General features: G+C 40.3%; 1 protein-coding gene across 4 annotated transcripts in view; it reads left to right on the top strand.

Moving 5' to 3' along the window:
• tbc1d22a (TBC1 domain family, member 22a) overlaps nucleotides 1-21,620 on the top strand; it is a 147,075-nt gene that overhangs the window by 59,282 nt on the left and 66,173 nt on the right. For all 4 annotated transcript variants that reach the window (XM_030720464.1, XM_030720465.1, XM_030720463.1 and 1 more), the window contains one exon: nucleotides 19,500-19,606. In XM_030720464.1, coding sequence (XP_030576324.1) covers nucleotides 19,500-19,606 — 107 coding nt within the window. The remainder of the gene's footprint in view (nucleotides 1-19,499; nucleotides 19,607-21,620) is intronic.

Below are 21,620 nucleotides of genomic sequence, written 5' to 3'. Positions count from 1 at the left end.
CTGGCTCCTCTGTGTTGTTCCCTTTGAGTTGGAGTGTAACATATTAGGGGCTAGTCCAGGATTTAGCAGAAATAACTTCCTGTTGGCATTTGACAGCAGCAGCCATATATCATCTTGCTAAAATTTTTGACCAGTGTTACATTCTTGACTTGGCCTTTCCATAACTCTTGTTTTTTTTTTTTTTTTGTGGCGCCATTGTGTGGCGGACTTTTGCTTGTGTGCTTAGGATTATTACCCTATTTAAAAGACCCACTTCTGGTCCAGTTTTTGAACAGATGGTCTCACTTATCTTCAAGCATTCTTTGATATGATGTAGTATTCATAGGTGAATTGATGGTTAATAGCTGCCTAGTCTATAACATTTCTGCCACCATGTTTCACAGTTGTTATGAGGCATTGACAACCTTTTGTTGGAATGCCTTAGAGACTTCCTTCTATTCTTACATGATGGTATACTTAAATAGCTTAGAGAGCAGAAAAAATCTGGATATCAGTGGTTTAAGTTAGTCAGGTTCCATGTGTCCTTCCCTAAGGAGACTCTAATCATTGACACTGTCTTCTTGAACTCATCTTTCTTTAGTGATTATTTTTGAGCAGTTCGAGGGAACAAAAATAAGCCAATGACCAAACGCTGATCAGTTAGTCAATTTTAAGTTTGTGTTAAGCTCTGTCACAGACTCACTGTATGGCTGTAGAGAACATTTCCTTTTGCACAGTACTCCTTAAATTTTCTAGATGCGACTGACTTGATTTGTACTTTGGTCCCGGTTGTGCAGCAGAAGGTTGTGTTTATCCAGTGACTGTTTTAGGCGATGATTCTGCGGTAACAGCTTAATATATGTGTTTTTATGTGTCTGCATTATCCAGTCTATGCAGAAAAGCTCTGTCCATTTATGGGTCCCTTCTGTTTAAGTGGCACAGTGCTGGTCGTTTGGCATGAGTTTTAATAGTTCTGATTATGGTATGATGGCCTAATTAGTACGACTAAAAGCTGTAAACAGAATGTGGAGTACATTGAAAAAGTCACTTTTATCACCTTGAAGCAAAATGTCAGTGTAGGTTTGTACTTTTCCTTTTTACTCACACTAGTGCACACAGAGTTATTGCTTTAAAAATGCTGAAATCTTCATCAGATTGAATTTTCTAATCCTTGCTCCAAATGTGTTTGCTGTGTCTCAGCGGTTTAAAGCCTTGAGTGAGTTTGAGTGACAGCCAGTATCTGCAAATGTGAGTCAGTTCACTGATGGGAGCGTAATTAAGACTTTGGCCTGTTTGGAGCTGTGTAATCTATCCTCAAAACAAGTCTTTTATATGTGTTCTCATTCTTGTTTTGTCTGAGACATAATTTTATTTTCATTGTCTCTTTCTGTCTCTGCCTGGAATATCCTTTTTGATATTCTTCTTTGATGGCTGGCTCTTATTTGCTGCCACGGTGTAGGCTACCTGGCAAAAACATACAAGGGTGGGGTGGGGTGGTGTGGGAGGTGGGGGACCCTTAGTTACACCCTCTACTCGATGCCCCCACATATGTGTGTTTAGTTCATTTGTCTTCCTTTTGTTCTAAAGTCACTTTGTTACTGTGTTTTTTTTGTTTTTTGTTTTTTTTAGCTTGTTCTCTTTTGTATTTTTGTTTCTCTGGATTTTTTTCTCCTCTTGAGTCACATAACTGCCTTGGTCTGGCACTGCAGTGCTTGTTCAGCTGCCATACACTCCATTTACCTTTTGATGATGCAATGTGGAGTGATGGCTCCACTTCTTAACCACTCCAACTTCACAGCGCTCCTCCCTTTCTTCGTGTCACCGACTTTCATTAACACCTGCCTGTTAATCCAAATTGAAAAGTTCCAATTGCTAGATTATTGATGCAGTGGGAGGGAAAACAAAAACAAAGGGGGGAAAAAAAACACTAAAGTTGTTGTGTATTGGACTGTTAGGAGCCCCCCTCCCCCTCCCATTAAAGAAGAAATTGATCTGGAGTGTCTATAGTTTATTCTTCTCCAGCTGTGAAGCATTACTTTGGTTTTGGCTTTTCCTTTTGTAATGGTGTGGCACCTTTCCCATTTGCCGACTATAAAAGCCATCTAATTAAAGCCAAGATGGGTCATGACAGGAGCAAGGAGCAGGACCAGTCCTCTTCTAACGAGCAGAGGCTATGATTGACCAGTGGATCCATAATTTATTCTGCCTGCCAATATCCAAGTATAGATTCTCCCAAAAGAAATATGAGAACAGGGAAGCAACTTGGAGCCAGAAAATGGCAGGGCATTTTAAAATTCAGGGAGGTGAGGATTTGACAACTATGAGTGAAAAAGAAGCAGAACTACAATGGAGGCAAAGTGGTAGAAAATAACAGCAGCCTGAGTATCTTGGCAGGCTTAAGAGTAAGAAAGAGTGAGGACATGGAGAATGACAGAGGGGGATGAACAACAGAGCAAGAAAACAAGATTTTCATAAAGGGAAAAAATCAACCACTGAGAAAGTACCCCCTTGCTGTCAGGTAGCAGCCGAGCTGGGCAGTCCTTCTATGTATCAACAGAGATGAATGGCCTGGTGTACCCTATCACCATCCCCTGCTTTGAAGCTGTACTTGTCATAGCAGGCACAAAATGGCAAACTTTACAGTTGCTAAGAATTCACAAAGAATACTGCTAATAGCTGTTCAGTGTGTGAAAGCAGAACTCCTCATGTGTGGAATTTGAGTCTGATTAAATATCTAGCCACGAACTGCAAATATATATTTCAACAGGGCACTATTTTTTTATTTATTTTTTTGTTGAAGCTGCACTTCAGTCTTATTAGACCTATAAAGCTACAATACATGGTAATTTTACATTTTGGTTTTGTCTGCAAGCCTTGGTGTTTGGTTAAGTTTCGCTGATCTCATTCATGTCATTACCAGCTGCAGCCTGCAGCATCTTTTAGTAAACAGTCTTCAAAAACATAGTCTGTAGATAAAAAAGGCATGTGCCTTTTGGTTTTAAAACAAAGCCAAAATGAAAGTGCCTTAAGCTTGCATTCTTTCTAAAGTCCACCAGGGGGCAAATCCTCTTGTTGCAAAAATAAGTCAGATTATTTATAAGTCTATGAAATACGAGCCTTCTGCTCATTTTCTTTTCATAGACTTCTTGCTAAACTCATTAATAAAGATTTTTACAACATTTTACTGAGATTATGGTCTCAATGTCTAGTTTCAGGTCCTTTTAAAAATGACATGATGTGATCGTGTAGTATCCAGACAGAAGCCTCTGGTTCTAAAAAATGAACACAACATGAAAGTGCTAAATAAAAGCTGCATTTCTTAGAGTTACCACTTGAGGGTGGCTCCAAATGGAGTCAGTTGCCATAGACTCAAATTGCTGCCTGGTTTAAAATTAAAAAAAATAAATAAATTTAAGGTCTTAAAGAATAGTTTCTCCCTTCAGTTGTTTTTTCAGTGGCCATTTTGATTGACAGAGGCTGCTGTAGCTGCCATCTGTGTGCTAGGCCTCACCTCTGCAACTTCAAGTTACTGAACTGGATCTGTTGACTTTTTTTTTTTTTTTTTTTTTTTTTAAGCAATTAGCCACTTAGCACTAAGTAACAGGTATGTGTATCTCTTCATTGCACCCATAGCTTGCTAACTAAGCGTTCCATTATGTGATAACTTAGCGCTCCGCCTTGTAGTCCAAAAAACATGTTGGGGAGAAAAATGTTAACATTAAGGATTCAAAATACAGAGTAAAGACTGTGAATTTTGGATGTACTCATAGCGGCTGTGGCCATCTTTTATATACAGTTTATGGCATTGTACTCAGTCAGATCCAATCCATGTTTGTCATTTCCAACACCAAGATGTGATATAAATATTAATTTGATAGATGGTTTTCCTTCACCCAAATGACAGCGTACAGTATGAGAGCATGAGAGCTGCTGACTGCCAGTTTTGCCTCCTGATATGACAGATACTGGAAGCAGATTTTATCGTAAAGTTAGTTGCAGTAGAAAGTGCTTGGTTAATTTGTTCTTGAAGCATCACCTCTTAAATGTAGTTTTTATAAAAGCTGAACTTTACTGCTTTGTATTCTTGTTCTGCAGAAGTGAGTCTTTTTAGTTCTAAAAATCAAGATGCCCTTTCATCATTTTGTACATTGTTGTCCATGTAGAAGTAGGATAGTGCACTTTAGAGAGTGGTGGCCCTTGAGGAAAAGAATGGTGAGGACAGACCTAAAATGTTCTAGGTTAAGCATATTTTAATATTTGAATACATTTTATTGCAACAGAAGCTGCGGCTCTTCTCCAAATGGCAGTGTGAATTACTTAAGAGAAGGGGTTGAAAAGAGAATCCTCAGACATTTGCACAGCACAGATGATGATGATCACTTAGAGAGGGCCAAAGAGAAGTAAATGGGCAGGAGGATGGGGAATATGCTTGTATACTAAAGGACCTGCTAAGGCTGTGGAAGATGGTGTGTATATGAGTGTTTTTAACCAGCCTTTTTGAAGAAATAAAGATTACTCAGATACCTAGATGTACACTTTAATCTTAAAAGCTACTTCAAGCTTCAAGCAAATGGAGAGAAATGAATACTTTACTCCACAATATATGGTTTCTCACCTTTTATGCAGAGCAGCTGGTGTCTGCCAGTGGGACATTTTTTTGAATTATATGCTGAATTTTTAGTCTGATCTCAGAAAGGTAAAGTTTTATGCCAGCCATATTTGCTTTGACATTTGGCATTGCTTTATGATGTGATTAAAAATTCAGTTAAATGCAGAGGATAAAATGGGAGAAAAGGGAGAGATTAACCTGCAACATGCCTTACTTCACATTGTGTTTATATGGTTTGCCATAGTGCTAGCAAACTGCAGCTTTCACCAAGCGAAGAAAAGCACTGTTCTGCATTCAGCAATTTAGGAACGCTTTTCAGACAATGTGTGAAGAGCAGCCCACGTTTCTTTTTGGCTGCTAGGAAGATGCTGATTCGTATAAAGCCTTGGCTCCAGGTGGGGATAGCTAGGTAAATTATCCATAACCTAAATGCTTCTAATGAAAGGGGGGGGGGGGTAATTATTGAAAGTATATTATATAGTGATCACACTTTGCACAGAGCACTGCTGGATGCATCCACGCTCAGCCCTACCACTGTGGGTGGTGTGTGTGTATGCGTGGTATTGCAGATAGACTGCCTAGGTAGAGCACCCAGGGACAAAGCTGGGAAGATGGAAACATACTGTCAGTCAGCTGTGATGAAATGCCTGCCGGCATGTAACACCACACACAAACACAGGGCACAGACTGACGAGGTGAGCTGGCTTAATTGCAAATCCACACAGAACACAGACTCAGGCTGGTACCTTACATAGAAGAGCTTGTCTGGCTGGAAGAAAACTTAAATTGAATGAAACAAGCAGTTATGTCTGCAAATGAACATATCATCTTTTCAGAGAGTGACATTGAGTTGTTATTGTTGTGTATGAATTACAGGGCTGGCAGGTTATATATTCTGCTAGTATTTACTGTAGTAAGTAGCAATTTGCTTTACCTAAGAGTTTCTATTCCGGCCATTTCTCGTGTCTCATTCATGTGTTTGTCCTTCCTCGTCTCCACGTCTCCCCTCATATCTCTTCGCTGATCTGTTATTTGTGGATGGAGCTTTAGCTGTGGCGCAGTGTACCCTGCCATGCTGTGCCGCACAGCGTTTATATAATTAATGGCTCAACATGTGCAGTCATAGAAGTAAAGTGCCAGTTTAGAGGATTTGCTCAGTTGTCACCAATTTTATCACTCGTGTGTTTGACCATGAGTCACTTTAATTTAGTGCTGCAGCAGTTAGTTTGTCAGATTAATTTGTACAAATTAGATAATTATTATTTTTTATTAGAGGACCAAATATTGGTACTGTATCACTTTTTCTTTGGATACATTATTGATATACTGGTGCCAAATATTATACTTAGGCTTCTCTAAGTTGATTTTTCTGCCATTAGTCACTCTTTTATGATCCCTGTGGTAGTTTTTACTTGTTTTGCTCCTTCCATTTAATCTTTTGAAAAGCGTGTTCATTTATGAACAATACTTGTTTGGGGCTCCTTTACCACAAGTTCCTGCATCAGTGTGGAGTCACGGAGGTGATCACCAGCATTGCAGAGGTGTTATTAAAGCACAGGTTGGTTTGATAGTGGCCTTTAGCTCGTCTGTGTCTTTGGGTCGGGTGTTTCCCATCTTCTTCCTTCCTCTTTGTGGGGTTCAGGTCAGATGTTGGCTGGCCAATCAAGCACAACAAAGACTTGGTCAGCAAACCACTTGGTAATAGTTTTAGCAGTGTGGGCAGTCCTGCTGGAAAAGGAAGTTGGCATTTCCATAAAGCTTTTCAGCAGATGGAAGCATAAAGTTCTCTAAAATCTGTGACATGCTGTGATGTCTTTGGACTTGATAAACCACAGTTGACCAACCATCACCAACACACAGGAGTTGATCTGTAATGGCTTGGTATTAGGAATTAGGAACAGTTGCAGCCCCTTTTCCTGAAGATGTCTGTGCGTGGTGGCTCTTGGTGCACTGATAGCAGTCCTAGTTCACTCCTTCTGAAACTGAAATTCTTGAATCAACATTTTTTGGTCTGTGGGCATCCCTGTCGGTTGTACACCTTTTCCTACCACACTTCCCTTCCAGTCAACTTTCCATTGATATGCTTCCATACAGCACTCTGCAGGCAGGCAGCCTTTTCAGCAGTGACCTTCTGTGGTTTACCCTCCGTCTGGAGGGTGTCAGTGATTGTCATCTGGACAACTGTCAAGTCAGCAGCCTTCCACGGGCTTGTGGTTGTGTCTACTTGACTACACTGAGCAATACACGGTATTTATACTGTTTGAATAGAAATTCACTGAAGCTTAAGATTAAATATTAAAATAATTTGAGTTTTTAATTTGTGTTTGATTTCTGATTATCATAAACTAAGCTCGTAATCATCAAAATGAAAAATAGAGCCTGAAATATTTCATTGTACATATAATTAATATTGACTATAAGTTCACCATTTTTTTAATTAAATTAAAAATGTTTCACTTTTTACTTTACTTTCTCACAGTGTTACAATTTTTTGAGGCACGCCGGTACATTTTTGTGCGTTTTACACTTCTGTTACAGGTAACAAGGGAGAGAAATGCAACATATGGCATGTAGTCATCTTTGAACTGGGGATTTTGGCAGTTCATGTTTGACATCTTCAGTCCCATAAAGTGATGGGAGGCTCACATTTGTGTATTTGAAACTTACTTTGTTCACACTGTTAATTAAGTTATTTTTCAATAATGGTATTGACACCACAGCTTTTTGCTATTGATACGAAACTGTACACTTATTGATTTTTCTTTCTTAATTGAATTGGATTGAATTAAGGAATTGGATGTGGCCTTTCATTTAAACAAACTGAAAGGTGTTGATGTCTTTGTGTCTTGTGCTTTTTAATCGGGAGGTAGAGCCATTTATCCTACTTACACTATGCTTCTTAATAACTGTAGAGCTGATTCATCTGATAATGCATCTTAACCTGACTGCCAAGTTATCTAAAAAAATCCCACAACATAGCAGCTATATGCTGTTAGTTCACCAGCTATTCCACAGCTGTGTAAAGTGTTCTGCTACTGCCATTACTGATCAGTAATGGCACCCATTTCTGTTTTTCTCTCTTCAGCTACTTTGGATTCATACGTTTTAAAACTGTAAACCACTGGAAGACTTTAATTGTGTAAGATGTCTTGGCTACTGAGCATAGTCATTTCTCCTCTCCTCTCTTCCCTCCCCTCGGTCTTTGTATCCATCCATCTGCCTGTTTGTCTGTCTATATATTGAGCAATCTGTGGAGTGGATCTCAGCCAGTAGGCGGTTAACTAATATCGGCTTCTTTCTCCCCATGGTTTGGCCACTGTTGGTGGAGTCTTCTGTTCTAAGTCTCCCTCTGATTAACGTCTGTTATTAGCTCTAATGAGCTGCTTAGTGATTGCCTGGGTACAGCTGCTGACATCCAGGAGGAACACTGTCTTTTCTACTTTGTTCCTTATCTACTTTTGCTTTCTCTAATTTCTTCTGCTTTAATCATTGGGTGAGATTATTGACTTGGTGTAGGCATTATTTTCCCCTCAGTCGCTCTTCAGTTTTCCTTGAAACTGTCTCTCTTTGTCCCTCTGTTGGCCTGTGCATTGCCCTGGTATTCACTACTGCATTTGGTTTAGAGCACAATCACCATGTTTCTGGGGTTAAGTAATAGCATTTGGACTGGCAGAAATGGAATCAGTCATTTGTTTTTGGTGCCCCATCTCTTTCTCTATCTGTTCTCAGTCAGGCATGGTCTCGTCTTCTAGACGTGACGGTTGCCACTTTGCATTTATTTTCTCCTTCTATACCCTTAAACTGGTCACACAGAGTTTTCATATAAGCCATATATTGTCCAGGTGATTATTTGTGTCTATTAGTGTTTCCACTGAACAGAGACTCAGCAGCTTATTTATGGAGAATTAAGCAGTTAAGGATTGTGACTGATCAGCAGTGTGTCCAGAGTGTACCTTTTATCTTGCTCAATATCATGTGTTAGACTTCAGTCACAGAGACCTGGAGCCTGGTCTCTGTGACAATCCCAAAATAAATAGTTTATTTATTTTGGGATTGGTTTTAGTATAGTTTCTTCCTAAAGGCAAAATATGTGAGGAACAAGAAAAAGTGGGCTAACTGTTCTGTTTTTCACCAGAAAGTCAGCAGGTACAGAGAAGAAATATAAATATAACTTGATGCAGAATGAAAAATATCCCAAAATTACTCATCAGGCTGTATAATAACTGCATTTGTTGTTTTTAAATGTTGTGAAAATGACGTTTTGACCTGCTGTTTGGAAATGATCAGTGCAGTCAGATAGGCCATTGTGATTGTCGACAGTAGGATTTATAAAGCTGGAAATCAATAGCTGCGCTTTCATCTGCATCCGGCCTAATCTGACTTCCCCTTATAATCAGAGATTCTCTCATCGCTCCAGATAAAAAGCAATAGAGCTCCTAAATGATCCAGAGAAATAGTTCTGTCAAAAAATGATTTATCTTCTGTGAATAATCGCAGGGGTTATTGAATATTTTTAGATTAACTTAATTACTTGACTATAAAAAGCCATAAATTGAAGTTCTCCTAGCTGAGAATCTTTAGATCTTACCGAGTCTCTATTTCTCGTGTCAGCTGTGTGATTGGGGGACAAAGGGGGAAAAAAATATCTGTTTTATCATTCTGTCACCGGCACGACGCGTTCCGCTTGACCTGATGCAATGGGAGGCAATTGAAACAGTCATCTTACCGTGCTGCTGCTGGTGGTGTGTGGTGTTTTGGATTGCATCATAACCATGCGTAGAGACAGACACATGCAGACAAAAATGCACACACAATTACATTTTAATATGCACTCGGCCACAGAGACACACTAACCTGTGCACACAGAAAAGATTGGGACATTTACAGTTATGCCTCAGAATATTTGGAAAATGGCACCGTACAGCCATTATTAAGCATAGCCCCTTATTTTCAGAGGCTCAAAAGGAATTGGGCAAGTTCACTTACAAGCTGTTTTATGGCCAAGCGAGGCCTGTTCATTAATACATGATAAATTAAGCAGATAAAAGATCTGGAGTTGATTCCTAGTGTTGAACGTGCATTGATAGCTTTTCACTGCAAATCTCAGTGTGAGGTCTAAAGAGATGTCGGTGCATGTGAAGGGGGTTGCTATCAGAGAGAGAGCAAAAACTTCTTGGTTGTTTACCACACTGGAGTCTAAAAGCAGTGTTTAGTTCTAAATCCTGCCTGTATGTATCAGGACAAATATTTATCCGTACAGCATGGGGCATTTACATCTTTAGGTGTCTTTCTCTTTGTGTCTGCTGCTGTGTGTTTGATTGCGTCTGCTGTCCCTCAGAAAGTCTGCCTGCTGCTCTTCCCCTGATGTTTTTTTCCTCTCCCAAACTGAGCCCACAGATTACACACACTAATGACTTAATGGACTGATCCTTCAATTACATGTCATGAAACTTTCCCAAATCACACATTAGGCAGGCAGATTTACTGTGCCCTGACTGAATTGGACATTTTATCCAATTAACTAATGTGTAAGTGTTTGTAAAAGAAGGCAGCCTAAATCAAGCAGAAGTAGTGATTTTTTTTTTTTTTTTTTTTTCCTTCACCGTACCTGTTGGATACTTTTATTACATGAAAACCTGACTTATGATGTGTAACCTGCTTATGAATACAGTGCACTGCTTATAGAAGAGTACATGTTTTTTTGTAAAATTGCAGTGACAACAGCGTGTTGCAGCATTTGCCAATGTAAGGTAAAAATGCCATGCAAAGAAAATAAATTAAATGTTGCCACCTTTAAGCTAAACTACAGGTTAAAAAGTCAGAGTTATCAGTGCAAAGTTCATAATCAACATCCCTGATGGTATGAGGGTGCATTAGTGCACAAGTTCTGTGAGGGCACCACTAAACCTGAATATCTTCTGCTTTTGAAGCAGCTTATGCTCCACCCAGATGAAGCGAGACAATCCCAAACCACGTCCTGCACACACTGCAACGGGATGCCTCAGAAGAACGTTTCTGTGTGCTAAACTGGCACCCATTAAAAAACATTTGGCACATAATGTTTGGCCCCAGACTGTTGAGCGTTTGAAATTCCTATATCAAACAAGAATGAAAAAACCATTTTGCTTTCAGAAGAGCTCCTCAGTTGCCAAAAGCTTACAGACTGTTGTTAAAAGAAGAGGTGATGCAACACGGTGGTAATTACACTCTTTTACACAACTTTTTTTTTTTTTTTTTTTTTAAATGGTTGCTCACATCAAATTCAAAATGAGCGTATAATTTAAAAAAAATTAGTTTGAAGATTTGATATGACATCTTTGTACTATTTTCAGTTAAATTTATTGTTTAAATGTTTGTAAATAATTGTGTTTTTCTTTACATTTTACACAGTGTCCCACCTTTTTTGGAAATAGCTGTACAAAGATAGTTATTCTATTCAGGTAAATGAACATGTTGTACTCTACACAGCTTTCACTAAGCATAAATACAAACACATAAAAAGCTGATGCTGGTACAGAAGTGTGAGAAGGATGCAGAGTATAAAAAAAAAGTGCTTTAGTTGCTTTATTTCCTCTGTTTACTGCTCAGGGTGGCATCTTTCTGATTAGTCAGACTTATACAGATTTATAGCTCTGATTAATCAGTTTATCTCTTAGTTTTTAAAAGTATAAAGAAAACAAAAATCTTGACTGATCTATGACTTAAGAGATTTTAATATTGAACTTCAGTGTTTGGTTTTTTTTTTGTAAGCAAGATGTAAGCAAATCAAAAAAAAAAAATAATTGGTGAAAAATCAAAGCATCAGCAGCTGATGTGTCCTGCCTTTTAGTCTCTTTGCTCCCAAAACCACGCAACTTGAAAGCACCTTTCATTAGACCATGCTTGCCTCCTAAATGGACACCCCTTTAAAAACCCCATCCAAACAATGTGCAACAAAATCTTCCTGATATATGTTTCCATGCAAAACCCACCTCTGTGAAATAATCAGGGTATTTTTTTTTTTTTATTTAATGGAAGCTGACTTCACAATCTGAATAGGTCTCTTCATGTGCAAGATTTGTTGATTACACCTCTAAGCGACAACAACTGTGATTATCCAACCAATAATTTTGGTAAGACTCAGTAAAACAATGCAAATCTGGGTGATTTAGGAGACAAATTGATGCATATTGTTTGGCAAAGCTTTCTTTGCCTTCTTAATGAAAAATGCTTTTCAGATTGCTTGTCATATAACAGCCCTTACAGGGGATATGAATTGTAAGATCTACCAGGAACTATTGTGTTGCTCCAACAATGATTTGTGCTATTGATTCCCCCCCCCCTGTATGCTGTCATTGTGGAATTAGAACACTGTGGCAGAAAGCACAAACAAACCTCACCCCGGCCAATGTTGCATCTCTCTGGCATTGCCACAGTTCCACAACTGTGGAGTATGTTGCCAACTGCGAGCCTATTGACGCTCATATTTTCACACACATCTGTGCTATACAAGTGTGCCACAGGGCTGTGAGCGTGGTGGCATTGGGAAGGGTTTGTAGTGTCTACAGAGACAGCAGTAGAAACAGTTAATGCGATGCTTACTCAACATTAAACACTTTAAACTTTCTCATACACGACACCGTCTTACCTCTGGCAAAGTGGATCATTATGTGAGTGCACATAGGCAGATATGGTATTAATAGCTGTATTCCATTTGATGTCAAGGACTTAGATTATCTTGCCAAGAGCTTTGGGGGCTGCTGGTTGATATATGGACACAGGGCTTACAGTGCAGATAGTGGGAAGATGAGAACATTGTTAAGTGATTGTGTAGATTCATCTTATCATTGGTGAGGCTGAAGTTCAGTGCTTTCAGTAAGCTTAGGAGTGTACTTTGAAGAAAAACGCTGTAACTTCTAAGAACCAAAAAATGAAACCAGTGTGTGACTTCCCATTGACTTTATATTAGTTTCCATCTCTTATAACCCCCCCCCCCCCTCCAAAAAAATCACATAGAGGAAGGGCTCATTTATAATAGATTATTTAATTCAGTTAATCACTCCATTTTTATCACAGCTTACATCACACAGACCTGTTCACTCTTCCTTCACCTCCAGCTGTCTCTTATATCTTCTCATCACACGTTGCCATAATACTTTTATCTCCTGTAATTTTGCACATACGTCTGTGTTTTCTCTCACTAAGGTGAGACTATCAGGTTTGCCAGGGTGACACTCTTCTTAATTATCCAGCAGTATGAATTTCACCTCTGGAAAATGTTCACTTCTCATTAACAACATTGTTATCAGACTAATTGTGCCACTGAGAAGAAATCACAGATTTTTGTTGCTAGAGCCAAAGCGACAGCTGGGGAGGGCGGTGTCAGAGGCGCGGGGACTTTGAACTATCACCAGTCTAACTTGCAGCTAAGGTGCGACGCTTTCTTATCTTTTTTTTTTTTTTTTACCCAAAGCCTTTCGCTGGTGTCACTAGGGTGTCATTCTGGGGGTGAAAAGTGGGTTGTGACATGTTTGGATTCAGCACCCAAATTGTAAGCCATTAGGTTCATTAGATTTAACCTCAACCACCGCTGTAAATTATAAATAATGACTGCGCCACTTCATGTGATATTGTAAGCTTTGGGTGTTGAAATCTTATTAAAACCAATTGGGTTTTATCTCTCTTTGGCGGACAAAAACTCAGGTTTGCTGGTAATTAATCTGAACCAGCAGAAGGTTGTCAAACGGGACTGTTTTTTATTGCCAATTGCCGTCTACACAAACACGCACCCACTCTCACACTCAGCACACACACACTTTGTGATTACATCAGGGTAAACTGGCTCGTTTATCATCTTACATCACGTTACCTTGTGGCCCATAGTTGTAGAGGGCAGATGGCACCACCAGTGCGATTGAGCGCATTGTGCGCACGTGCACGTTTGTGTGTAGGTGCCCGTACTCAGTCTCTGGAGGTGTAACCCAGCTCAGCATGCCAAGCTGTGCCAAGTGCTCACAGCTGGCAGCAACCAAGCAGTTGGTCTCTCTGGACAAGTTGCCCCCTGCGCCAGGACAAACAGGAAATGAGCCCTGGGGCCTGGCAGGAAACTGGCTGTTGGGCCAATAGGAAGAGTGGTGGAGAGTTGGGGGGGAGTAAAGCAGGGCAACAGTATGTAGAGGAAGGAAAGCAACAGAAGAGGTGTCAAATGGCTGTGTTATGAGAGGCTCAGGGAGGAGGAGAAAGAAACTGATGTACAAGAGGTTGGGAGACTGTGTTGGAGGATTTATAGGGGAAGACTTGACCTCAGCTTTGGGTTGATGGGTGCCATTCAGTTTAGAATACTAAATGAAATGTTTCCTGCCATAACTATCTCTTTATCTCCAAGTACCACATTCCTTTCAAAGTTTATGTCTCTTCCTTGATGACAGTCAGGGCTCGACACATTATGTTTTTATGGGTTGACTGTCCATCCCAAACGGTCAACCCATAAAAGATAGTGTTTGTGTACATAACACCTTTTGAACACCTTTAAGGATTTTTTTCTCTCCACATTTTACACAGTTTTTCATTGGGACTGAAGAAAGAACTGATCAGATTTTGATAGTCAGCAGTCAGTGTGCTGTGACCTCATGTCTGACCCATTCTTGTAGATGCGATAGTTCACAAAAGCTTTGTGGAGAATTGGCACAAAAAATGTACTTGGGCTTGAGAATGAACTGTTTAGATTTTAGTAGTCAGAAGTCAAGGTCGGTGTGATCTGTGTAAAAGGGAATGTTTCCTGTGCACAGGGTTTACCGGGGTGGGCCACTGGATTATTAATGACTGTCTATAAAATATCGGGGGGCACGGTGGTGCAGTGGTTAGCACTCTTGCCTCACAGCAAAAAGGTCCTGGGTTCAAATCCACCATCTGGCCGTGGCCTTTCTGTGTGGAGTTTGCATGTTCTCCCTGTGACCGAGTTTTCTCCAGTTACTCTGGTTTCCTCCCACAGTCCAAAGACATGCAGTTAGTGGGGTTAGGTAAATTGGAGAATCTAAATTGCCCGTAGGTGTGAATGATTATCTGTCAGTGTTTGCCCTGGCGACAGAAGCAGAAGATGATGATGGGTAGATGGATATTTTCATTTTTTCTAAGAGTTATGCAGTTTGTGCCAGATTTATTAGTAGGCAGTTCCATCATTCCTATTTCAAAACTTTAGTTGCTGCTAGCCAGTTAGCCCAGCACTTAAAATATAATGCCTTCACAACCAGCTGGCTCACCAGCCATGTTGCCACTGTGGCCAGACCTCAATAACATTCAGCTGCTTTCCCAGAGAGGATCTAATCCCATGGCTGAAACGCCACTGTCTTGGGCTGCAGCTAGAAATGGTAGCTCTTTTGCCATATGAATATTCAGAATCTGTTGGCAGAGATGAGATTTCTTTGGCACCTGAAGCTTTCTGGTTTATATTTGTAGTCCAAGTGTTATTGACATGTGAGCAAGTTGTTGCTTACCTGCAGGTTAACAATCCCCATTTATTTAGCTACATTTGCAAACAGTATTGGATTATCCACTGGCTACACCCCAGGCCCTTACATATTGATAACCATACCCAGAGGCTCCATTATTATTACTGACGTGGACATTAGTGAATGGGTTTTGAGATTGATGTCACTCTGACCTCACAGAGTTACACACAAATTTCTGCATGGGATAAAATCATTACATGGTTACATTGAACATCGAGGTAGTAATTCTCCTTTATGGATTAGTAATGCCCTATCGTGGCTTGTGTTATTGCATCACAAAATGGTCTCCAGTTGTAGAGCAATTACTGCTCTGTAATCACTTTTAGTGTTGTGTAAGTTTGTTTTGTGTGTGTGTGTGTGCGCTGTTTTGTGTGCCTGCTCCTTGGCTAGGCCACTAAGTCTGCAGTCTGTGTGTGCTGTGCTGTTCTGCCAGTTTGATCACAAAATGCCAGTTTTCTGTGTGTACACTGTGACTGTGTTTCATTGAGTTGGCTGTATCAAACTAGTTCTAATCTCCTACCAAGGTGAATGTCAGACGTGCTCTTTTAACAGCTGACACTCTGCCTCTGAAGAACTTGAGAATACTATTTGGCAAAAGATTATTGTGCAGGCACATCTCACACAGGACTAAAGCAGCCAAAACCCTCCCTCACTGATGTGAAGTTCACTGAAGCCTGAGCTTCCAGAAATTCCCTTGGCTCTTATTTGTGAAGCATTTCTTCAGAGACACGGATCATGTCTCAGACATGTATTGTCAGCTGGTCCTTAGTGTGAAGGAAACGGTCCCGGAGTAATCACCAAGAGAATTTCTTGAAGGAATTTCCACTGAGGCATGGATCCTATGAAAGTAATTAGCAAAATCTTCTTTTGATGACAGGTCAACTGTTACAGTCTGTTAACTGTTAAAGGTGGCCTAATGGTCCCTTTTTAATCTGTGTTTCATTTCAGGGTTAGCAAAACACACTGCTGCTACTGTGAAGGTGGATCAAGTGAGGCACCTACAGGTTTTTAAATAATCTGACATTTAGCTCACAGCTTAGATTCTTGTATCTTTTAAACATTGAACAAAAAGAGCTGTCTGGGCTATCTGACCATAAAACTGATGAAATGACCCTAGGTTTGGCTGCTGTTAAGCATTCATCCATGTGGGGCAGTGTAGCCCTGCAGTACAGCCACACTGAAGCCTGAGGTTACTCACTCCCACTGCATGGCTCTTCTTTTCTCTTAGCCTTCACTTTTGTGTGTCCTTGCTATTCTGTCCAGTTCCAGTGCAGCCACTGGACTCTTGGAAGCTGTCTCTTGTAGAGTCAAGGCCCAGGTTTGGAATGCTGGCCAAGCAACGAGGCCTTAGCCACGACAAAGACAGATTCGAGACTTTGGGATACTCAGGGTCTCTGAAAACGCTAAAGCAGTGGCACTTTCATCAACTTGTTATAATCAGCAGCGGTAACCTGCAGGCACCGGTGAGCCTGTTCAGAATGAATCTTTTCAGCTACAGATTTAATGCCATCGGTGCTCAGAGCTGCTGCAGCCCAAGGAGGCGCCTGTGTGTGTAACATCATCAGCCATTTTTACACAAAGATGGCACATTTTTGCTGTTCAGAGATTCCCCCCTATGCAGTCTTTGCTTGTTTAAACTCAGCAATACAAAATCAAAATGCTTCCCCCATTGTGTAATTTTTACATAGCATGCTTGCATTGAGAATTCTGAGGGTCATGACCTATAACACATCAGGATTGGTGTGCAGCACAGTCAGATGTACAGTATTTCATTTTAGTCCATCACTGGGTGTTTGTGTTGTCTGTTTGCTTTTGTCTTTGGTTGTTGGGCTTGATTGTGTTGTTACCTAATTTAATAGTTTATCTTCTTCAGAATTCATCTGCTTAAATAATCAGCCTGGAACGCGCAGTTCAAATCAACAGTAGAGGTTGTATCATATCATTCACGGCCGGGTTACAGATTTTTGTCTCTGACAAAGCGGGGCAGTTAAACTTTCTTTAATGGTTGGTGTTCCATCTGTTGCTGCTGACGAGCAGCACCAATTCATGAATAATTTCAATTGTTAAAATAAAACTATTCTAGAAACTGCGCTCCCTGATGATCTGCCAGCATATATTATCCTCACCTCTGTGGCTGAGGCAACACTCCCTTCATCAGATTGGTTTCATTTAGGTTGGCTTCCTTTTTCAGTGGCTTTTAAAAACCAAAATATCATAAAATAGGTGAAGGGCTTTTTTTGTATTGTCTTTATTACTTATTGTTGTATTAGTGACAATTTAACAAATTATCATAAAATAAGTATCATCTTTCTGTGCAATATCCGCTCTTTGCAAAGTTTGTGTTCAAGTTGCTATTGTCTTTTGCGTCAGTGTAGAGGAGGTATGAAATTTAAAATTGTCTGCTTTTGCACTGTTGTAACAGCTGCTCAAACACTGTGTTTGGGTCCAGTTGATTGTAGTTGACTTCTGCTGTGGCCTCAATTTAAGCTGAGGAAAAACGTTGAGCTCTCATCCCATCATCTGCCTCTGAGTTGTAACATTTTCTCTGTGGCTGACCTCTTCCTCTCTCGATATGTTTATACTTCTCATTGCTGATTTTTTTTTCTCTTTCTTTATTTTTTTTTATCTCCTTTGGAAAATTGGATTTTATGAGATTATATCTCTGTATGTTTGCACAAATAATGACTGCTAGGTCTGGCCTCTGGCTGTAGCACATTTTCCCTCTCTTTTTTTTTTTTTTTTTTTTGCATTATAAGTATTGGGTTAAAATAAACTGTACTGTCATCTAATCAGAAAAAAAAAGCCCCTGACCACTTTCATATCTGGTATTAAAGATCTGGTAGCTGTGTGAACAAAATTAGATTTCTGTGCTACTGGACACGCTGACATGTCCTGATGTAATGGGATGAAAGACCTCACTGAAATGAAGAAAGGATAACCTCTCGCTCTACATTCTGTCCATCCTTACCTGACTTTAAGCAGACAAGACAAATGAGACAGCACACGCACACACGAGCACGCAGCCTTGTTGTTAGCAGCTTTGTAGCCCTGGCCCAAAGCCAGCTCCCTGTTCGTCCGTCTGTCTGTCAGACGGAGCATGCTCATTACAACCTTGACAACATTCCACTGAGGTTGCCAAGGATACCAGGCAGAGCTGGCAGGTCCTGCATGTGTGTGTGTGTGTGTGTTTGAGTGTTTAATAGGAACTCAAACAAATACATACATCAGGTTTTGGTTATATGACCACTCACACACACACATTCTCACACACACTCTTTGCCTTTGCTCTTTTTCTCTCCAGCACCCACTCCCTCTCTCATTCCTTTCTCTCTGTAGATCATTGTTAATCAGTCTCGTCCCATCTCCTCTCCACTGGCTGTCAGTGGCTTGTCAGAAGCCCGTCAGAGCCCCTGCAGTCCGTCACACACTGCTGCCGTTAATGACATCTGATGACACCCATCGTTGAAGTCACCCACTGGAGACGACTGGGGACTCAGTGTGCTTGCAGCTTAGGAATTGTTTCTTTTGTTCAGCCTGCAGTGTGTTTAAAAATATATCCCCAAACATAATTCTGCTTTACTTATGTACAGAATGCCTTTCAGCTTAACTGACCTCCTTCACCTCGCTTTTCACAACTGCCTTTGAATTTATTTCAGTAGGAGTTTACAAATGGCATAAACGGTCATATGAAAACCCTGAAATTATATTTAAAAGAACACCACCAATGAACTGTATAAAATGATAAATATAGGCTAGACATACAGTTAAGATGAAAGGCTACATTAGAAGGGAGGAAACCTTGTGAAAGTTATCGGCATGAATTTGACTAGTAAAACTTCAGTTGGATAATTTGTTTTCCCTAGAAAAATATGTTAAATATATTCACCCCATTTACAACATAAAAAGCACAAATTGTGCTTTGTGCACAAACTCTAACATTTTCTAAATGTTCAAAGAAGCCACGGGAAAGGTTGAATCGCTGTTCAATGATAATCATTAGTCTCTTTTTAGTGTCTTCCACACTGTCTGCACTGCTTCAGCCCCCTTTTATACCTTTGCTCCAGTTTGTCAGCATCTTCATTCATTTCTTCTTTCATAACCCACCCACTCCCTCTTCCTTGCTCCTACTTTCCCCATTGAATTAGTCGTCCCCGTGCACCTATGGCTTTATTGTTCCCCTGTCAGGGTTTATGGTGTCAGGGTTTATGGTGACAGGCTTATGGCAAAGCCCCTGCTGTGCCGGAAACCTGGCATTGCTCTCCGTATCTCTCCCCTGAATTCTCCCATTCTCCCCTGTTGCCTTTTTTAAAAACTTCCCTTCTTTTTTCTTTCACCTGTCTCACTGTCTCTTTGTCTGTCAGTCGCTTTCCCATAAGCAGCAAATTCTTTACACTCTGACAATGTTCTCATTTTGTCTTTTCTAGAGGAGGAAGTGGAAAACTTTGACGTGTCCAGTCTCGAGGAAGAGGCTCTGAGGAATATTGAGGCTGACAGCTTCTGGTGCATGAGCAAACTGCTGGATGGCATCCAGGTAGGCTCGTGTGTTCAGACCATGCAGGTTGCCTCACAGTATTTTCAGTGATACACTCTAAGCAGAGATGGAAGAACTATAAGGGTTCCCAGTAATGTATCTGTTTACAAGGCATCAGCCTGGTAGCTGATGGCTGGCTAGCTTGTGTTAGCTAGCATTTTTAGTTTGTTAAGCATTTGTGACATGAGCTCATCCTCATTCTAGGATGTCAGATTCCGATGGCGCTGTCGTTGGCTTTGAGTCCGGTTTTAACCGAACTCAAAGTTAAGATAAAGTTTAACCGAACTTTATAACTTAGAAAAGTTGTTCATAGATGCAGCGCACAGTATTGTTAGATACCATTAACAATAAAACAGTTTAATTAACTACTAGTTTACTAATTATTAATGATATGAAGTTTTGTTCTCTTGTCTCTTATTAATGTGACTTGTGGACTGATTACTTCTTTGGTCACTCCTGAATGGTTGTGCTGGGAGTCAGACTGAAAAGCCAGCTAACACACAGGAGGGGCATCAGTAAAATATAACAGTGTAATTTTGTATTGGTTGTATGTTTGATTAACAGCTGCAAAAAGGGCTTCAAAGAGAAGCACAGTGTTTAGCTCCTTTTTTTTAGTCTCCACACAGCTTGGTAGTCACTGCACAGAAGTGTGAATTTTGGTTTTGGAGAGTTACACATAATGGACGACTCAGCCAACAGCTATCTGACATTAGAGAGATGTGGATGGAGGGGGTTTTACAACACTATCTGACCGTCCGACGCACAGTTTGGATAGACCATAAATCCCACCTAATGGCACCTTTCCTCTGTTTTCCTTGGTTATAGACCATTAATTTGAAAAATAATTGCATCTTTCCACTACATTGGACAGGTTTTACACCATAACTCTCTTTTTAGCATAAAATTCTTCGTGTGTGTGTGTGTGTGTGTGTGTGTGTGTGTGTGTGTGTGTGTGTGTGTGTGTGTGTGTGTGTGTGTGTGTGTGTGTGTGTGTGTGTGTGTGTGCATTAACATAACACTTTGGATAATCAGCTGTACAGACAGTGTGGAACGTTGTAGCATTTTGGTGGGCTGGGATTCCTCTCTGTTGTAAAGCCAGCAAGACTTCTTTTGTGAGCATTACATACAGCCTTTCTGTGTGGGTTTCAGAAATGTGATTGTCTTGCATATTCTAAAGCACGCCCGAGTGTCTGGAGGCCAGATAATTGCGTACAGTCCACAGCACCAAACTTCATTTCGTTTCATCATTTCTTCCCAAACCGTCTTACCCACAAGCTCTCTTAATTGACCCCACTCTCAGTGGTCATAGTTGGGCCATCTGTCAATTCTAAACGCCTTTGCCTGTGCTGGCGGTACATTTGCCCTCAATAGCACCACTGTTGTTTAGCACCCCCAATTCCCAATACTGCCTCCATTTTAAAATATATTTCTTTTATCACTTCTTGCTTTTTCTACTTTCTAGATTTCTAAATTTAAATTTAAATAAAACTAAATTTCTAGTTATTTAGATTTCACTGGTGCTGTCAAAAAAGTGGCCAACCCACTTCCCTTCATCATAAAACAGCAACATTTTAGCTTCATTTTAACTAATTTTAAGACACTTATAATACCAGAAGTCAGATGTTACTGTTCCGCATGGCAGCTGTAATCGTTGCTTCCTGGCAAAGTACAAGAAACATCTGCCAAGTCTCAGCAGTGGGAACGATGACCCCACTATAAAGCGACACTTAGGAGAATTGCCACTGCAGTAAGTGTTTAAATATATTTATTAGGCAATATGCTTTTTGTTGTATGTGTTTTAAGGGTAAAGGAAAACACCCTGAATCTTGGTAGTGACATTTCAGCAAAGTAAAATCAATATTGTGCTTATTTCCAGTGCCCTATTTTTATTCTTGGATTACTAGAGTAGCTTTGTATGAGTCACAGTTCAAAATATGCCTTATTTATCTGCTGGGCCTTGGTGCAGCTTCTCAGCTCACCCAGTGTCTGAAACAATTTTTTTTTTAGCTCCTCT

The sequence above is a fragment of the Archocentrus centrarchus genome, chromosome 23, assembly GCF_007364275.1.
Source record: "Archocentrus centrarchus isolate MPI-CPG fArcCen1 chromosome 23, fArcCen1, whole genome shotgun sequence".
Lineage (NCBI taxonomy): Eukaryota > Metazoa > Chordata > Actinopteri > Cichliformes > Cichlidae > Archocentrus > Archocentrus centrarchus.
The sequence above is the reverse complement of the archived record's forward strand: the minus strand, read 5'-3'. Positions and strand labels throughout refer to the sequence as shown.